Below are 15,244 nucleotides of genomic sequence, written 5' to 3' on the forward strand. Positions count from 1 at the left end.
AGAAAGATCTGCCTGCCTCTGCCTACCTACTGCTGGGACAGCACCACCACACCCTGCCCAAAATTGTCTTTTGAGGACAAGTGGCAATCCTCCAGTCTCAGCCTCCCAAGTGCTTAGAGCTCCCCGTGCCCCGCAAACGCTCGAGTTGGTTGTTAAACACACCAGTGCACCCCTAGTCATAACGAGCATTTAGTAATACTGATTGAGAAAGTGAGGCCCAGCAGTGCCACACTGAATGAGAGAGTTTGGAGATGGTAAAAACTGCTGGAGAGGAAGTAAGGAGGGTTGAGATGATCAAAAGATGCTTTATCTGTCCCCAACTATGTGTTAAATGTTGCCAGGCTGAAAAATCCGAAGATTTGGAACCCCAGACTTCCCAACTCCCACGGGAATCCATAGCCCACCAGGGCCTGGGCACAGGACAAACGTTCCGTGTGATCAGGGTTGGCCCGCGAGTGGACACAGATCCGCAAACCAGGCGGCGACACAGCTCCCCATGGACTTTAAGCCAACTGGGGCATCCACACCCTGGTCCAGCGGAGCGACAGGTGGGTCCGCTGGACTGGGATGGGGTGAGGGGTGGGGCATCTGGGTTGGGGTGAACTGCACCCAGCTGCCCTGCACCCGCCCTTCCGCTCCCCCTCCCCCTCCTTCTCCCTCTCCCCCCTCCTCCTCCCTCCCCCCTCTTTCTCCCTCTTCCTCCTTCCCCTCTGCCCCTCTGCCCCTCTGCCCCTCTGCCCATCCTCCCTCGAGCCCGTGGGCACTTCCGGGACCACTCTAGGCCTCACGGAGGTCTCAGCATCTGTGCTCCTGCTGAGCCAGGCTGCTGGTTGGCAGGGTGTCCCCGCGTCCTGGCGGTGGGGAGAGTAGAGTGGAGCCCGAGTTGGACAGAGTGCACAAGAAAACAGTGAGGTCGGGAAAGGCGAGTCTAGACTACCTCAGATAACTGCTGCACCTTCCCTGAGGCTAGGATCAAGCGCCTTTGTTTCAAGGGTAACCCTTGCCTTGTCCCGTCGTCCCCCGACCCACCGCGCGGGCGCGCACGCTGCCCACATAAAACTGCAATGAGATGAAGGGAGATTAAAGGTTGATGAGCCCAAAGATAGTCAAGACTGTAAACTGGACCCTCCTAGGACTCTGGATCCCCCAAAGGCTGCATCTAGGTGCTCACCTCCAAAAATGAGGCACTTCTTTGTTTTTCGAGACAGGGTTTCTCTGTGTACCCCTGACTGTCCTGGAACTCTCTCTAGACCAGGCTGGCCTCGAACTCCCAAAGATCCACCGCCTGCCACTGCCTCCCCAGTGCAAAGATTAAAGGTGTGCACCATAACCGCATGCCTTTGGCGTGGGGGAATGTGGTATTGTGTTCCCCGAAGTATTGTGCATGCTAATAAACTTATCTGGGGTCAGAGACAGAACAGCCACAATATTAAACATAGAAGATAGGCAGTGGTAGCACACGCCTTTAATCCTAGCATTCCAGAGGCAGAAATCCATGTGTTCAAGGATACAGCTCCCAAGAAGTGAGCCTTTAATCCCAGGGAGTGATGGCAAAAACAGAAAGATATATAAGGCATGAAGACCAGAAACTAGAAGCATTTGGCCTGGTTGAGCCTTTGGTTGGTTAAGCTTTTAGGCTTTTGAGCAGCACAGTTCAGCTGAGAACCATTCGGATATGAGGACTCAGAGGTTTCCAGTCTGAGGAAACAAGACCAACTGAGAAGTTGGCCAGGTGAGGTTAGCTGTGGCTTGTTCTGTTTCTCTGATCTTCCAGTTCACCCCAATACCTGGCTCCGGGTTTGATTTTATTAATAAGAACTTTTAAGATTCATGCTACAGGGGAGGGGGGGGCACTTCTTAGAGACACCAGGAACAGGAGAGAAGTTGGATATGTCCTCCAGCCCAGGAATTTTATTTTGGTTTGAGACAAGGTCTCACTACATATCTACCCTTGGCTGGCTGGAACTCCCTACGTAGACCAGGCTGGCCTTAAAGTCACAGAGATCCACCCGAGTATTGGAATGAAAGCCACGTGCCACCACACTGGCCCAGGAATCTTTTTGAAGGCTCCAATCCCACTCAGTTCGGCTTCTAACAGCAAGATTTGCCCTGCAGTTAATTGTACCACCCCTTTGCCCATGACTACTCAGGTGTGGTTACCCATCTGTGGGAAAGCAGTAGAACACACTGTCTCTGAGGGAGAGGGATGCTACGGGATCTGTTACCTGCTTTCAGTGTCCTCATCCCTGGCCCTCGGGGCCCTTCAGGGAACACCTGCGCTGACCGTCAAGGATCAGGGGAGACTTGTCCAGAGACTTCAGGGGGAGAAGCAGGGGCTGCCCCTCCCCCAAGCCGTCAGCATGAACTCTATGGGGACCAGCCACCCAAGAACAAAGAGCGTTGGACCACAATCAGCCATGCGGAGCTGGTGGCGGGGTGGGGGGATGAGGGGGTGAGGAGGGACACGTGGTAAAGGTTAGTTCCTTTTTCTCTACCTTCAGTTCATGAGATCACTGGGAGGTCAGGCACCAAGCTAAAACCCCTGGGGATCGGGACAAGGCTGGGCCTGTTCCCTAAGGGTCACAGGTGTTTCCTCTTTTGACAGCAATCACCAGAACCTCAACTCCCATGTCCTCTGATGTGTCACTTTTTTTCTCCCAGGATCTCGTGGTCATCATGACTGTGGTTGGCATGTTGAATGTTATTAACTCATATTGCAGAGGAAGGGAAGCAAGACTTAGAGGAAAATGAGAGGTCAGAGGTCAGGGGCAGAAGTAGGGGACAGACAGACGACGTTCATCCCATACCCCAGACCTAAGGATCGAAGTTATAGGCAATGGAACAAAAGTAGTCCGCATCATCCTCCGGCTGCACAGGGCTGATGGTCAGCACACAGACATTGTGGACCATGTCCGTGGTAGCTGAGAACCTGTCCGGAATGTCATCAGGCCGATAGTGCTCCTCTTCTGAGCAGTAGTAGAGAAGATGGGGAGCACTGCCTGGGCGCTGCTGATACCAGGACACACCAAAGTCCCCAATGGTGGCATGCTGGGAATTGATTGTGCAGCCGAGTTGAGCCACTTGGCCCGGGAAGACCAGCAGTGCGTCAGGATGGGTCAGGGTTGGCTGGAAGACTGAAAGATACAGACCCACTGAGGGCTAGCCTGGGCCTCTTCCTGCCTTGCTATGAAGATTTTGTTAGACACCCCTCCCCCGCAAGGAGATTCTCACTCCCATCATTTTCATAGCCCAGTGCCATAGGACTGGCCCTGGATGGAACATGGAGGGCCTGGTTCCATGAGACTTAGTATGCGCTCTCTACAATTCTATTCTCCTCTGTGAATGAGGGGTAAGTGGCCCCTAAATTAGCATTATTGTCATGTCTCCAAGAATCCATATGCAGCGGAAAGCCTAGTATTCGAGCACAAAATGGAACCTTCTGTGCCCTTCTAGTACCTACTCTGTGGCCCCTGACCCCTCAATCTAATCGCTGTTCTAAACCCTGGCCACAGGCTAACTGCCCCCAGGAACCTTCCAGGATGCATAACCATCATCTTAGTTTCAAGCTTCTGGCCACAGAGGATGGTCTTAAAGGATCTATGGAGTAGGGGACTGTCCATATTAGCTTCCCCTGTGAGAAACAAAGGGGACTAGTCATCTCTTCAGAGACTCTAAAAGGGTCAGAGTGTCGGGAGACCCACAAATGGAGAAAGCAAGATCCACACAGAAAAGTGCCTTGCCCCTGGTCCTGGACAGAGCTGCCTGGAGCTTAGGCTCCACTCCACCTCTATGCCCCTCCTAGGATCCGCCCCATGGGCCCTATTGATTTGCTTCTTTGTGTGGGTCTTCTTGAGCTAGTGCCAACCCCCACCTCACTCCCAGAGGAGTCTTACCTGCCAAGAAGGCTCCAGTCAGAAGGAGAGGCAGGCAACCAGGGCAGGCCATGGCCAGAGGCAGAAGGCTGACCTAGAGTTGTTCTGCTGGGCTGTGCTCTGGGTGCTTGTGGTTATAGGGATGGGGAAGCCTCTGGCCCACAACAGAGCATGCAAATCAGCCCACTGATTGAAGAGGGAAGTGTGGGTCTGGGGCCAGTGTCAGGCCCTGCTTTCCAAATGTCCTGACAGCAGAGCCAGTGGGAGATCAGAAGTTCTTCACATCCAGTTCCAGTGAGTCAGAATTCCCCAGAGAGCCCCCTCATACTCTTTTCTAGTCCTTAACAGTGGCTATCCACTGGAACAGTGGTTTTCAACCTGTGGGTCGGAACCCCTTTGGGAGTGTTAAACAACCCTTTCACAGAGGTCTCCTAAGACCATCGGAAAACACAGATATTTACATTATGACTCAAAACAGTAGCAAAATTATAGTGATGAAGTAGCAATGAAAATAATTTTATAGCCGGGCGGTGGTGGCGCACGCCTTTAATCCCAGCACTCGGGAGGCAGAGCCAGGCGGATCTCTGTGAGTTCGAGGCCGGCCTGAGCTACCAAGTGAGTTCCAGGAAAGGCGCAAAGCTACACAGAGAAACCTTGTCTCGGAAAACCAAAAAAAAAAAAAAAAATAATAATAATAATTTTATGGTTGGGGGTCACCACGACATGAAGAACTGTATTAAAGGGCTGCAGCATTAGGAAGGTTGAGGACCACTGCTCTAGAATGTCCTCACAAAGGCCCACGTGTCCCCAGCTTGACACTTTTGAGGGTAAAGGCCTAATGGGATGTCTTTAGATCAAGAAGACTATGCCCTTAAAGGGTATAGAGGGGCCAGAGATTCGTCTCTCTTGCTACCCAGCCTGCCATGACCTTGCTCTACCCCATACGCTCTGCCATGATGCTTCCATGGCATGCTGCCTTATCATGACAGGCCCAGAAGCAATGTACTGTGAACTGAAACTCCAAACCTATGATCGAAAACTAACCTTTCCTTTCTAAGTTGATTATCTCAGATAGTTGTTACAAGGATGGGAAATTCATACAACCTCCCAAGGAACAGTTGTTCTGGTTCCTACCACATTAGATTAATTTTGTTTGCTGTAGAAATTCTACTCTAAGTAGAATATGTATGTATGTATGTATGTATGTATGTATGTATGTTTGCACAGTGGTGCACGCCTTTAATCGGTCGGCCACGTGATTCTAGATGGGGAAGGAGACCAAAACAACAGTACAGGCAAAGGCAACTCTCAGAGCTTAAGGCTCCCACCTTACACTGTCCTTCCTTCCGGAGTATGGCTCTGGGTGCCACCGTCTTCACACGGAACGCATCTCGGTTGTGTTCTGTAGGACGTAAGTCCTCACAAAGGAGCCTATGCGCGAGTAAGTTCTGGAAATACCGCTTGCTTCCACAGTACTGTTCTGAGGCCTGAGATGGCTTTTAAAATGTGGTAACATCTAAGATGGGCACAGTGGCACCCACGTCTAATCCAAGCACCTATCAGGCTAAAGCAAGAACTCTGAAGGAGGAAAGAAACTGATGTCTATACTTTTTTTTTTTCCTAAGGGATTTACCAATAAACTTGCTTCAAAAATACTAAGTTATATATCAAGCTAAAATTTAGCTAAAAGAGCATGCCTCTGCCAGGCAGTTTAGAGAGGACAACCCTGGCTGACAACACCAACTAAACCCCGGGCCTCTATCAGAAAGAGCATCATTCTGCCAGCCAGACAGGATGATCCTGGTTAACAGCTGCCCAGGAAATGCAGTTGTGGTCTGCCTCGTGATAACTCTGGCAATAATTTTACATTGGAAATCTCCCCATTCATCCAAACAAACAAACCTTAGGATTTCTGTCTCTGTAAAAGATGTTTAATTGCTCCAAGCGTAACTCCTGGCCATGAAACTATAGAAGTAGAGAGGGGTTTCTGTTCAAGGCTCATTCCCTTTTGTGCATTAGCTGGGACCAACCATGCACTATTATTGAAGAGTTTTTCCATCATTTATTTCTAAGTGGTGGAGTGATTTCTCACTGGGAAGGCAGATTAATTCTGTAGCATCATGAATCAAGACCATCTGGGCTACATACAAAAAAACCCTGTCTCAAATAACAGTAACAACAAAAAAGGACTGTGAAAGCCACAGTAACCACAGAGTCACAACAAGCCCGCTCAGTCCTGATGTGTGTTTTACAAATGGAAATAGTGAGGCTAATACAGAAGAAAAGTGTTTGTCTAGGGGGAAAATGGGTCAGTGGTGAGCTAGATGGAGGACCCAGATTTCTCCCGAGTTACCCATCGAGAAATGTGCCCGCGGAAGGCAGAGCGGCCAGCCTGACCACGCAGGTGCCCTTCTGACACTATGCTTGGAGGGTCCGAGTGGAGGCTCAGAGAGAGAACACCATGCCAAAGCAGAGAGACAGGAAACCATGTGAGAGAATAAAAAAGAAAGAATGAGGAATCGTTTTTAAAAAAAATCAATTAAGCCAGGCGGTGGCGGCACACGCCTTTAATCCCAGCACTCGGGAGGCAGAGGCAGGTGGATCTCTGTGAGTTCAAGGCCAGCCTGGTCTACAGAGTGAGCTCCAGGACAGGCACCAAAACTACACAGAGAAACCCTGTCTCGAAAAACAAAAAACAAAAACAAACAAACAAAAAAAATCAATTAAAGGATAACCTCAGAGATGGAAACAGAAACCAAACACTGCGTATGAGAATGTAGAACCCAGGAGAGAGCCAGGGAGGAGGAGAAGGAGAGACAGGCAAAGGTAGGCTTGCTGAGAGAAAGCCATAGCTGCTCAGAGAACTGGGATTATAGCTCAGTGTGGAGCACTTAGCACTTGCGTCCCTGAATACAGAAGAAGTGTGGGGGTGGGGGGGTGGGGGTGGGGGTGAGTAGCAGGGACACTAACTAGTAGTGAGAAATCACAAGCAGGTGCTTCTGGCCTGCTATAGCTCTAGGAGGCCCAGGGCCCAAAGCCAAGCAACACAAACCGAGTACACACTGGAAAACACACGAGCACGCCCATATAAAGTTGAACACACATTCACCTGCATTTCCTCCTGTGGTCCTCACTGGACCAGAGAGATGAAAACTGCCCCCACAAGAGCAAGTAGACAAAAGTTTCTACTGGCTTTATTCATAATCCCCCCAAATTCCACAGCAACAGCAGGTGAGCGGGTGGGTCAACTCCTGGACACGCCAACGACAGAACACGCTTCAGCAATAAGAGGGAAACAACTACTGATCCCCACAGCCTGGATCATGCTGAGTGAAGAGACTGTGGGCCGTATGCTCTGAGCCCACACCATGGAAAACGTGCATAGGAAACGGCTGTGAATGGCAGGAACTTGGGCTGATGCTATGAACCTCAACAGCATTTAAAGCTGAAGGGGACTTGGGGAGCTAACACGGCAGGAGGGATATAGCATGCTGTAGCACACTAGGAGTCACTGGAGGAGGCTTGAAGCAAGGGGAAGTACTTAAAGGTGACATGGATTACATAAGGTATTTGGAAACACTAATCCTTGGCTACAAGGATCAATAACAAGGGTGGCCCGTGTCCAAGACTAAACACACAGTTGCTGGGTGGTTGGGATGGCCTTGCAGGAGTGTTTCTGCGTGAGGTTGTGGTGGCCTTTGTGCAAAGCTGTGGTTGTGGCAGTCTTTTGTGGTTAGTTCTTGTCATTAAACGAACATGCATGAAATCCCCAACGGTAGTCATCCAGCTTTAGTTACTTGGAGTAGGAGGATGGAGGCGAAGGACTATTTCTCTCTCTCTCTCTCTCTCTCTCTCTCTCTCTCTCTCTCTCTCTCTCTCTGTTTTTTGAGACAAGGTTTCTCTGTGTAGCCCCCAACTGTCCTTAGAACTCACTCTGTAGAGCAGGCTGGCCTCGAACTCAGAGATCCGCCTGCCTCTGCCTTCCAGGTGCTGGGATTAAAGGCGTGTGCCACCACCGCCCAATGGTTAAGAACTGTTTTTAGTCTCACGATTCCAAAGAGTCACCTATGGAAAGGGGGGATGGAAACATTCTGTATCCTGGTTGTGGTCATCAGAGACTTGTCAAAACAGTGCCAACAAGATGGCTCAGTAAGGAAAGAAGCTTGTCACCTACCCTGACAACCTGAGTTCAATACCCGGGACCCACAAAGTGGAAGGAGAGAGCAAGTTATCCTCTGACCGCCACACATATTCACTGTGGTACATGCATGCATACAAAAACACACACAAAATAAGTAAGTGTAAGTAATGTTTTCTAACTTGAAAGCCTTCCAAAGGGGAACATAAATTATACCTCCATAAACATGCCTAACAGAAGACAAGAGGAAACAGGAACAGAAGAAAATAATCGGCAGGCTGGGAGAGGGGAAAAGAAAGCCACACAGGAAGAGGTCATTGGGTTAGTGGGGCCTGCAGAGATTAGTGTGGGAGGGTGCTCACATCCCTGCAGCCTGCACATTCTCTCTCCCTGGTAGGAGACCTGGTCTCTGAAACAGTACCCTGGCATCCTAGGGACCTCAGTCTGGAGCCTCCGATATGGGCCTGACCAGAGCTCCACCTGAAGGCCCGCCCTAGTAGGTCCAGTTACTAGGATACTGGGGATAAAGCATTTCCTGCCTAGATGTCTTGGCAGCTCCCACTGCCATGGAGACCATCGGGAGCTGAAGGAGCTGTGGACACCCAGAAAGCAGCACAAGAAAAAGGAGGCCAGTGGTCTTGAACTAGCTGAGCAAGTGGGTGAGCAGGGGCCAGACCCGAGCCAGGAGCCACCTACTCAGCATTCCTCACACGCACAGTTCCCAGGTGGGAGCTGTGGAAGGAAGCAGGAGGAGGGGGTTCAAAGATCCATGATCTGTCTGTCTCCTTCCTTCTTCAGCCATGTTTATCACTGTGATGTTTGGAGGTAAGCAGGGTCCTCTGTCCCAGAACACAGGGGCCATACTTAAGAGTTATTCGTCTCTCTGCCCTAGAGACCTAGGAGGGAGAGATACAGGCTAGGAGGGGGAATGGGAATTTGAGAAAGCTGTTCTTATGGGGAGGCAAAGCAATGCCAGGACAAGAGGCAGGGCCAGAGTCTGGGAGGACTTCAGCTGTGATCCCGAATCCTCTATAGAGCAAGAGATGGATGGAAGGGTCTCCAGTGTGGTCCGAGCAGCATTTGTCTAGGGTATTAGGCCTGAAGCACAGTACTAGCCCCATAATCCTAGTGCCATGTCTAGGTATGGGAATGAAAATGCTCCTAGTTGGGGGAGGCTGTGACGTCCTACCCACTCAACTATGTGCCTCCCTTAGCTGGTTGTCAGGTGCTGGTGAACACCTGGTGCAGCCTTGTGACCTTCATTATGCATCTGAAACAGAAAGTTCAGGTCCCCCCAGAAGGTGAGAAGACCTGGGGGCCCTGGGGATGAAGGACTGAGGGTCCCATGCTGGGGTACAGGCTGCCTAGTTTATTCCCATTTCTGCCCAGTAACCATTGCTCTTCTGGCTGAAGACGGGCATCTGGTGAGGCTGGAAGAGGGGATCGCCCAGGCCCCCTCCATGGCCTGTTCCCTGCTACAGGAGCAAGGGACCTATGTCCTGGTACAGATCACTGGTGAGTGGGGCCCAAGACTCTCCGGTGCAGCTATATTGACTATAAGGGAAGGACAGCAGGCCACAGACCAGCTAAGATCCTGTTCAGCTTCAACCTTGGCTGGTTCCTATACCCAACCATCCCTATCCAATGCCTGTCTTAAGCCCCAGCCAGGGCCAGGAAACAGACACAGAATAAAATGTAGGATGGGGACCACCAAGACAGTTTAGGGTCCTTTGCTCTCTCTAAACTCTTCAGGAGGGAAAGATGGCACTCCCACCCACTACGAGTCCCTACTGGACAACCTAGATGACCACTGTCCCGAGTTAGCAGGTACGTATCAAGGTAAGTGGGGGTGCGGGCACATCTATGCAGCTCCCAGCAATGAGATTCCCGGGTTTTCCAGAGGAGCTGTGTTGGCTGTCCGGCTTTCCAGCCACAAGCAACAGTCATCGAAGACGCCCAGGCATTCGGCGTGGCCACCGGGAACAAGGCCCCCCTTCAAGGTCTCGAAGGCTGGTCTCCCTACCATCTAGAAACCGCTAGCCGGAGCCTGAGCCAGGTACAGAAGAGTTATGGAAACTCAGGAAGATCCAAAAGGGGGGGAAGCCCTTCCTGAGAGACACGTGTGCTGAGGGGTACAGCTTTCACACATCCACACACCCAGGACAGTACACACTGTTCCTAGAGATAAGTCCCACTATACCGCTGGAGTATAAGCATCCTAAAGGCTGACATGCTATGAGTTTAGGAAGCTGGTACACACTTCTCCAGCCTGGCACACCGTAGGTGCTCAATGCATAGCTGCTGACTGTGAAAGCAGCAACAGTGTGTGGTGAAGCCGTCTGTGCTGGGGTCTGAACGGCCTGCTTCTGTCCCAGCAGGTCCTACGACCTGGCGCGCCACGGCCAAGTGGCCCAGCTGGACGTGGATCCAAGGGGACTGGCCCTGACCTCTGCATCATGATCAACTGCACACAGACCGCAGTCCAGCAGGACTCCTCTTTCAGAATCTGGCATTACTAAGAAGTTGCATCAGCGAGAAGGGAAAGGTCACAGACAGGATGTGAGAGCCCCTCCACCACTCCCCCATTTGAGTGCAGAAAAAAGGATCCAAGGACAGAAACAAGAAGAGTGAGGGGGGCCGATGGTCTGTGGGACAGACAGTAGGCTCCTCTTGAGGTTGCAGGTCCCAGGGACTAAGGCCTCAGCCCTCTCCCCCAACTTCGAGATCCCTAGAGGAATCTGTCCTTGGCTATTTACAATGTAGATTATAACAGGGTTCCTCCCACCCCACCCTAGAAGTTCAAGGACAGCCCAGGGTTACACAGCAGGAAAATATTCTCTCTCTCCCTACACACACACACACACACACACACACACACACACACACACACACACACAAAAAGGAGAGGGAAAGAGGGAGAAAGAGGAAAGAGAGAGGGAGAAGGAGAGGAAAAGGGAGGGAGGGAGGGAGGGAGGGAGGGAGGGAGGGAGAGAGAGAGAGAGAGAGAGAGAGAGAGAGAGAGAGAGAGAGAGAGGAGACTTAGCACACTATGCCTCCATTCACCCATCTCCCCTGATCCCACCTCCCAGCAGCAGACAAGGCAGTCAGTTGGGACACACAGCAGGCTGTGGTCTAAAGTAAATGCTTTAATTAAACATTTATGTCTCTTGTTAATCTGTGGGGTGAGAATTACCCTCCTTACTCCCAGTCCCAGGTACAATCTCATCTTGGTCAAGCTGTCGGTGAGGGGTTACGGTAAGAGCAGGCCCACGGCCTCCTCAGGGCAGAGAGCTCAGACCTGTGGAAGGAACCACAGCACCAAGCGGTGATGATGATCAGCAGGGTACCAGAGGTCCGTCCCTCCCAACCCCACCTGTATCACCCCAACCACTCACCATGATTGTATTTGCATTGTTTCAGGGCCTCGCTGAAGCCCTCACACAGGGTTAGGTCACTCTGAGTGGTTGAGCAGTCCAGGAACTGTTTGATCTCATAGGAGCAGGGCCCCATCTGTAGGGGGTGAGAGGCAGGACGGGCAGGGGCCTGGGGGGGGGGGAGAGTATAAGAGTCAACACGGTCAGCCCGAGGTTGGTACCCAAAATTAAGTACCAAAGCTAGAGGCTTACTGCCTCTCCCCACATCCCTAGCCCTGGTCCCCCAAGAATGGTTCAAGGCAGGCTGAGTGACCCAGGGCGAGACTGCCCCCGTCCGGCCTCAGCGGCATCCCTGGCACAGGGTGAACCAGCGGCCTTCTATAGGTCACTCAACAGATAAGAGTTTTCTTTCTGCCTCAAAATGGACATGATGGGCAAATGCAGGAAGGGGAAGGGAAGGTTCTAGAAAAAGCTGTACACTACATGTGTACACAGAGTATATATGCCCTACTCCAAGACACAGCACCTTCCTGGCTCAGTCACATTGAATCTCATGACTCAGGACTCACACTGCTAACTAGCATCTGGATGTGGTTCAAGACTCGTGGGGAATGGAAGAATCCTAGTGGGGCACAGGTCACCAGGAAACAGATGCCATGATGGGCTTTGGTGAGAACAAGGGCTTGGGAAATACTGCATCTCTCCCTGCTCCACTAGGGTTAGGTGTCCTTGGAGAAGTCTTTGCGCTCATCTGAGCTTGGGTTTTCTGTCTTTCAAGGACTGGTGGGTGTCAGTCTCTGGCAGTCAGACATTTTGCCCGCAAATGAGGGCTGGGGCGAGCTTTCCAGCTAGGGGACAGTAGGCTTAAGAACCACGAGGGTTAGGACCCTCTTTTGGTTAAAGTCCTGGGCCTGGAGCAACTCTGAACACACTGGGTCACCCCTTGCTGGACGCTTAAGCGGTTCCTTTAGTCTCCTTGAGCGAATCCTGCCTCCGTTTCTCTTAAATCCTCTTGCTCACCTGCTGGACGGCAGGCTGGGCAGGCTCCGAGCTTCCCCCACTGAAGGCGCTGGTCAGGGCATTACCCATGACATGCCCTACAGCTGAGCCCACAGCTACGCCAGCTGCGGTGGATGCCATCTGAGCCATAAGGCCCGGCTGGCCCGAAGCGGCAGGTGCCGGGGCGGGCGCTGAGGGTGGTGGGTGAGCAGGAGGGTGGGCTGGGCGGCTGCAGGAAGCAAAGGGAGGCAAGGTTAGTGCTCCGAGAACAAGCCCCTCTGCTCCGGGGACCAGGACGACCCTTGTCTTAGACTCGTGTTTCTGCGCCCCGGTCCTCCCCCAAGCCAACATGGCGCAGCGGCTTCCAAGGTCACTCTGCGGACGCCCTTGGGAGACTTCCCACGCTTCCCTCACCCTTTCCCACGGGGTCCCTGTCCCCCTCACACCTGGCCGGCCTGGCCGCCGCGCTGCGGCTTCCCCGAGGCATGACAGTGGCAGGACCCAGGAGGAGCAGAGTCAGAAGCAAGGACGGTAGCAGCCGCTCAGTGCGGGAACAAACGCTGCAGCGTGCGGCGAGTCAGGTGAAATGGGTGGGATCCGAGGCGGGGCCTCGGGGACACGCCCACAAGTGGGCGGGGCAAGTCTCCCCCTTCCAGTAACCTCCTGGATTAGGGCCCCTGAGCCATCCTAGTGCGGGGAGGAGCTATGAGGGTCCTTGAGACGCCCGTTATAAACTCCTCAAGGCTTAAGCGTGGGCAGCGAGGGCAGTGCTTTCTGTTAGGACTATCTCAGATCCCAAGGGGTTTGTCACGAGCCCTGGAAGGAAGAAGGGACACATAGGCCATCAGCGGAACAGGGAACGGGAGATTCCAGGCCCGGCTTCGCTCCCTGACTCCTGTCACAAGATAGGGTTTGACAATAACAGTTCCAGGATCACCAAAGGCCTTCAGTGGTGCGTTATCAGAATCTGAGCTGGGAGGTGTCTCGATCCTTCTGTTCCTTCTTCGATTCTCACAGCACGCTGGCATCCTTGAACTATGCCTGTCCCAAGTGTGCCCAGGGCCCTTAACCCTGAGACCACCATAATACCACAGGCACTGGGGCTCCCGGCATCCTGAGATATAGCGCCAAAAACTGGTAGTGTTTCTGAAATATTCAAGCTGTCCTAGAGGTGACCTCAGTGTCTAGAGGTGTTTGCCAGCCGAGGTCAAGCCAAACCTAGAGCTTATCATTTTTAGAACCTTTGACCTTTATTTGAGAGCAGCTCCTTCGCTGTCCTCTGGAACTTGGCTTTTACGGTCTTTCCTCGGAGACTTTTGGCTAGGGTCATGACATATAACCTCTGGCAGAAAAAAAAAAAAAAGTTAAAATAGCCGGTGGTGGTGGTGCATGTCTTTAATCCCAGCACTTGGGAGGTAGAAGCAGGTGGGTCTCTGTGAGTTTGAGGACAGTCTGGTCTACAGAGCGAGTTCCAGGACAGCCACCAAAGCTACACAGGGAAACCGTGTCTCAAACCGCCCCCCATAATAATAATACTAATAATAAAGTAACCTCTGGTCAGAGTAGGGTGGGCACAGAGGGACCATAATTTCTTTCCCTTCTTCTGTCGGATACAGAAGAGATCACTTGGCACCAAACATTCTATAAGAGCAAAAGTCTCAGGAACAGGGAGTCAAAACTATTCAGGACTGCACACTGGACATGAAGTCCATGCCCATTCCTGTGTCCCAAACCTTGTTTCTTTCAACAGCCTCTGTAGCTGGCCCTCTTCAACCAGGACTTCAGTTCTCTTCTAAAGTAGGGTCCCCACCTATCTGCAGGGTGGATTTTCCCAGTGAAGGGAGCCACTAAAGGATGAGCCACTCTTTCCTCAAAGAAATGCCAGGCTTTTTTCCAGACCCACTGGCTTATAGGTCTGGTCTCTGCTTATCTGGTATCCAGTGGGCAAGTGGTAACATCTTTCCAGGTTCAACTTCTTCTGCAGGCATCTGTGGCTATCCCACCTGTATAAATGCACCCATCTGCCCTTCCAGATCCCGTACCAGGGATGGTAATGCCTTAGCCCTTGTCTGATAAGCTGCAGGTCCCTCAAAACATGGCCATGCATCCCTGGCAACATGGAAGACTGTTTATGTGCTGCACAAATGAATGTTTTAGGGTTTGGGGGTTGCTTTGTTTTGTTGAGACGGGGTCTATGTAGCCTCACTATCCTGGAACTCACTCTGTAAACTATGCTGGCCTCAAACTTACAGAGATCTACCTGCCTCTGTCTCCCAAGTATTGAAATTAAAGGTGTGCATCACCATGCCCAGAGAACAGTTTATTTTTAAAAGGCTATACTTTCATATGCATCAGAAAATGTATGAATACCTCATCCATTTCATGATTTCTTTCTTTGTTTTGCTTTGGGTTTTTTTTTTTTTTTTTTTTTGAGACAGAATTTCTCTGTGTAGCCCTGAGTGTCCTGGAACTCACTCTGTAGACCAGGCTGGCCTTGAATTCACAGAGATCCACCTGCTTCCGCCTCCCAAGTGCTGGGATTAAAGGCGTGAGCCACCACCGCCTAACCATTTCAACACTGCTACAATGAGGCTGAACCAGACCTTGAAATTCTAGACATGATATGTGCTTGTAATCCCAGTATTCAGATAGGCTAAGACTAGACTCTGAAGCTGGAGGCCTGCCTGGGCTTTGTTTATGCATAGGAGACTCTATCATGAAAGAAAGACAGACAGACAGGAAGGAAGGAAGAAAAGGGGGGGGCCGGCAGACAGGAAGGGAGGAGGAAAGAATGAAAAGTGCCAGCCATTAAAAGGTGAGGCTCTTTAAAAGATCGCAGACAGCCAAGTAAAATGCACTGC

At 51.5% G+C, this 15,244-nt stretch overlaps 3 protein-coding genes across 3 annotated transcripts; 1 reads left to right on the forward strand and 2 right to left on the reverse strand.

The window, feature by feature from the left end:
- Positions 1 to 1,858: 1,858 nt before the first annotated feature.
- Vpreb3 (V-set pre-B cell surrogate light chain 3) lies at positions 1,859 to 4,083 on the reverse strand. The gene is made up of 2 exons (XM_059282364.1): positions 3,894 to 4,083; positions 1,859 to 3,134 (listed from the first exon to the last, which is right to left on the reverse strand). Exons 1-2 carry the CDS (start codon positions 3,943 to 3,945, stop codon positions 2,815 to 2,817), a joined length of 372 nt encoding a protein of 123 aa, XP_059138347.1. The 5' UTR covers positions 3,946 to 4,083; the 3' UTR covers positions 1,859 to 2,814.
- A 4,634-nt stretch (positions 4,084 to 8,717) lies between these two features.
- On the forward strand, positions 8,718 to 10,050 carry C16_21H22orf15 (chromosome 16_21 C22orf15 homolog). Its single transcript, XM_059244043.1, has 5 exons — positions 8,718 to 8,835; positions 9,225 to 9,311; positions 9,400 to 9,525; positions 9,763 to 9,837; positions 9,911 to 10,050. The coding sequence occupies exons 1-5, from the start codon at positions 8,811 to 8,813 to the stop codon at positions 10,048 to 10,050; spliced, it is 453 nt and encodes a 150-aa protein (XP_059100026.1). The 5' UTR covers positions 8,718 to 8,810.
- Positions 10,051 to 11,136: 1,086 nt separating this feature from the next.
- On the reverse strand, positions 11,137 to 13,126 carry Chchd10 (coiled-coil-helix-coiled-coil-helix domain containing 10). The gene is made up of 4 exons (XM_059282085.1): positions 12,830 to 13,126; positions 12,405 to 12,612; positions 11,406 to 11,553; positions 11,137 to 11,308 (listed from the first exon to the last, which is right to left on the reverse strand). Exons 1-4 carry the CDS (start codon positions 12,868 to 12,870, stop codon positions 11,289 to 11,291), a joined length of 417 nt encoding a protein of 138 aa, XP_059138068.1. The 5' UTR covers positions 12,871 to 13,126; the 3' UTR covers positions 11,137 to 11,288.
- Between the last annotated feature and the right edge of the window lie 2,118 nt (positions 13,127 to 15,244).

This window comes from Peromyscus eremicus, chromosome 16_21 (genome assembly GCF_949786415.1).
Source record: "Peromyscus eremicus chromosome 16_21, PerEre_H2_v1, whole genome shotgun sequence".
Lineage (NCBI taxonomy): Eukaryota > Metazoa > Chordata > Mammalia > Rodentia > Cricetidae > Peromyscus > Peromyscus eremicus.

Coding starts and splice junctions, on each gene's coding strand:
- Vpreb3 (XM_059282364.1), bottom strand. CDS start 3,945: ATGGCCTGCCCTGGTTGCCTGCCTCTCCTTCTGACTGGAGCCTTCTTG. Junction 3,135..3,893: donor GACTGGAGCCTTCTTGGCAG/GTAAGACTCCTC, acceptor TGTATCTTTCAG/TCTTCCAGCCAACCCTGACC.
- C16_21H22orf15 (XM_059244043.1), top strand. CDS start 8,811: ATGTTTATCACTGTGATGTTTGGAG. Junction 8,836..9,224: donor TATCACTGTGATGTTTGGAG/GTAAGCAGGGTC, acceptor TGCCTCCCTTAG/CTGGTTGTCAGGTGCTGGTG. Junction 9,312..9,399: donor AGTTCAGGTCCCCCCAGAAG/GTGAGAAGACCT, acceptor ATTTCTGCCCAG/TAACCATTGCTCTTCTGGCT.
- Chchd10 (XM_059282085.1), bottom strand. CDS start 12,870: ATGCCTCGGGGAAGCCGCAGCGCGGCGGCCAGGCCGGCCAG. Junction 12,613..12,829: donor GCGGCGGCCAGGCCGGCCAG/GTGTGAGGGGGA, acceptor TGCTTCCTGCAG/CCGCCCAGCCCACCCTCCTG. Junction 11,554..12,404: donor CCCAGCCTGCCGTCCAGCAG/GTGAGCAAGAGG, acceptor CCCCCCCCCCAG/GCCCCTGCCCGTCCTGCCTC.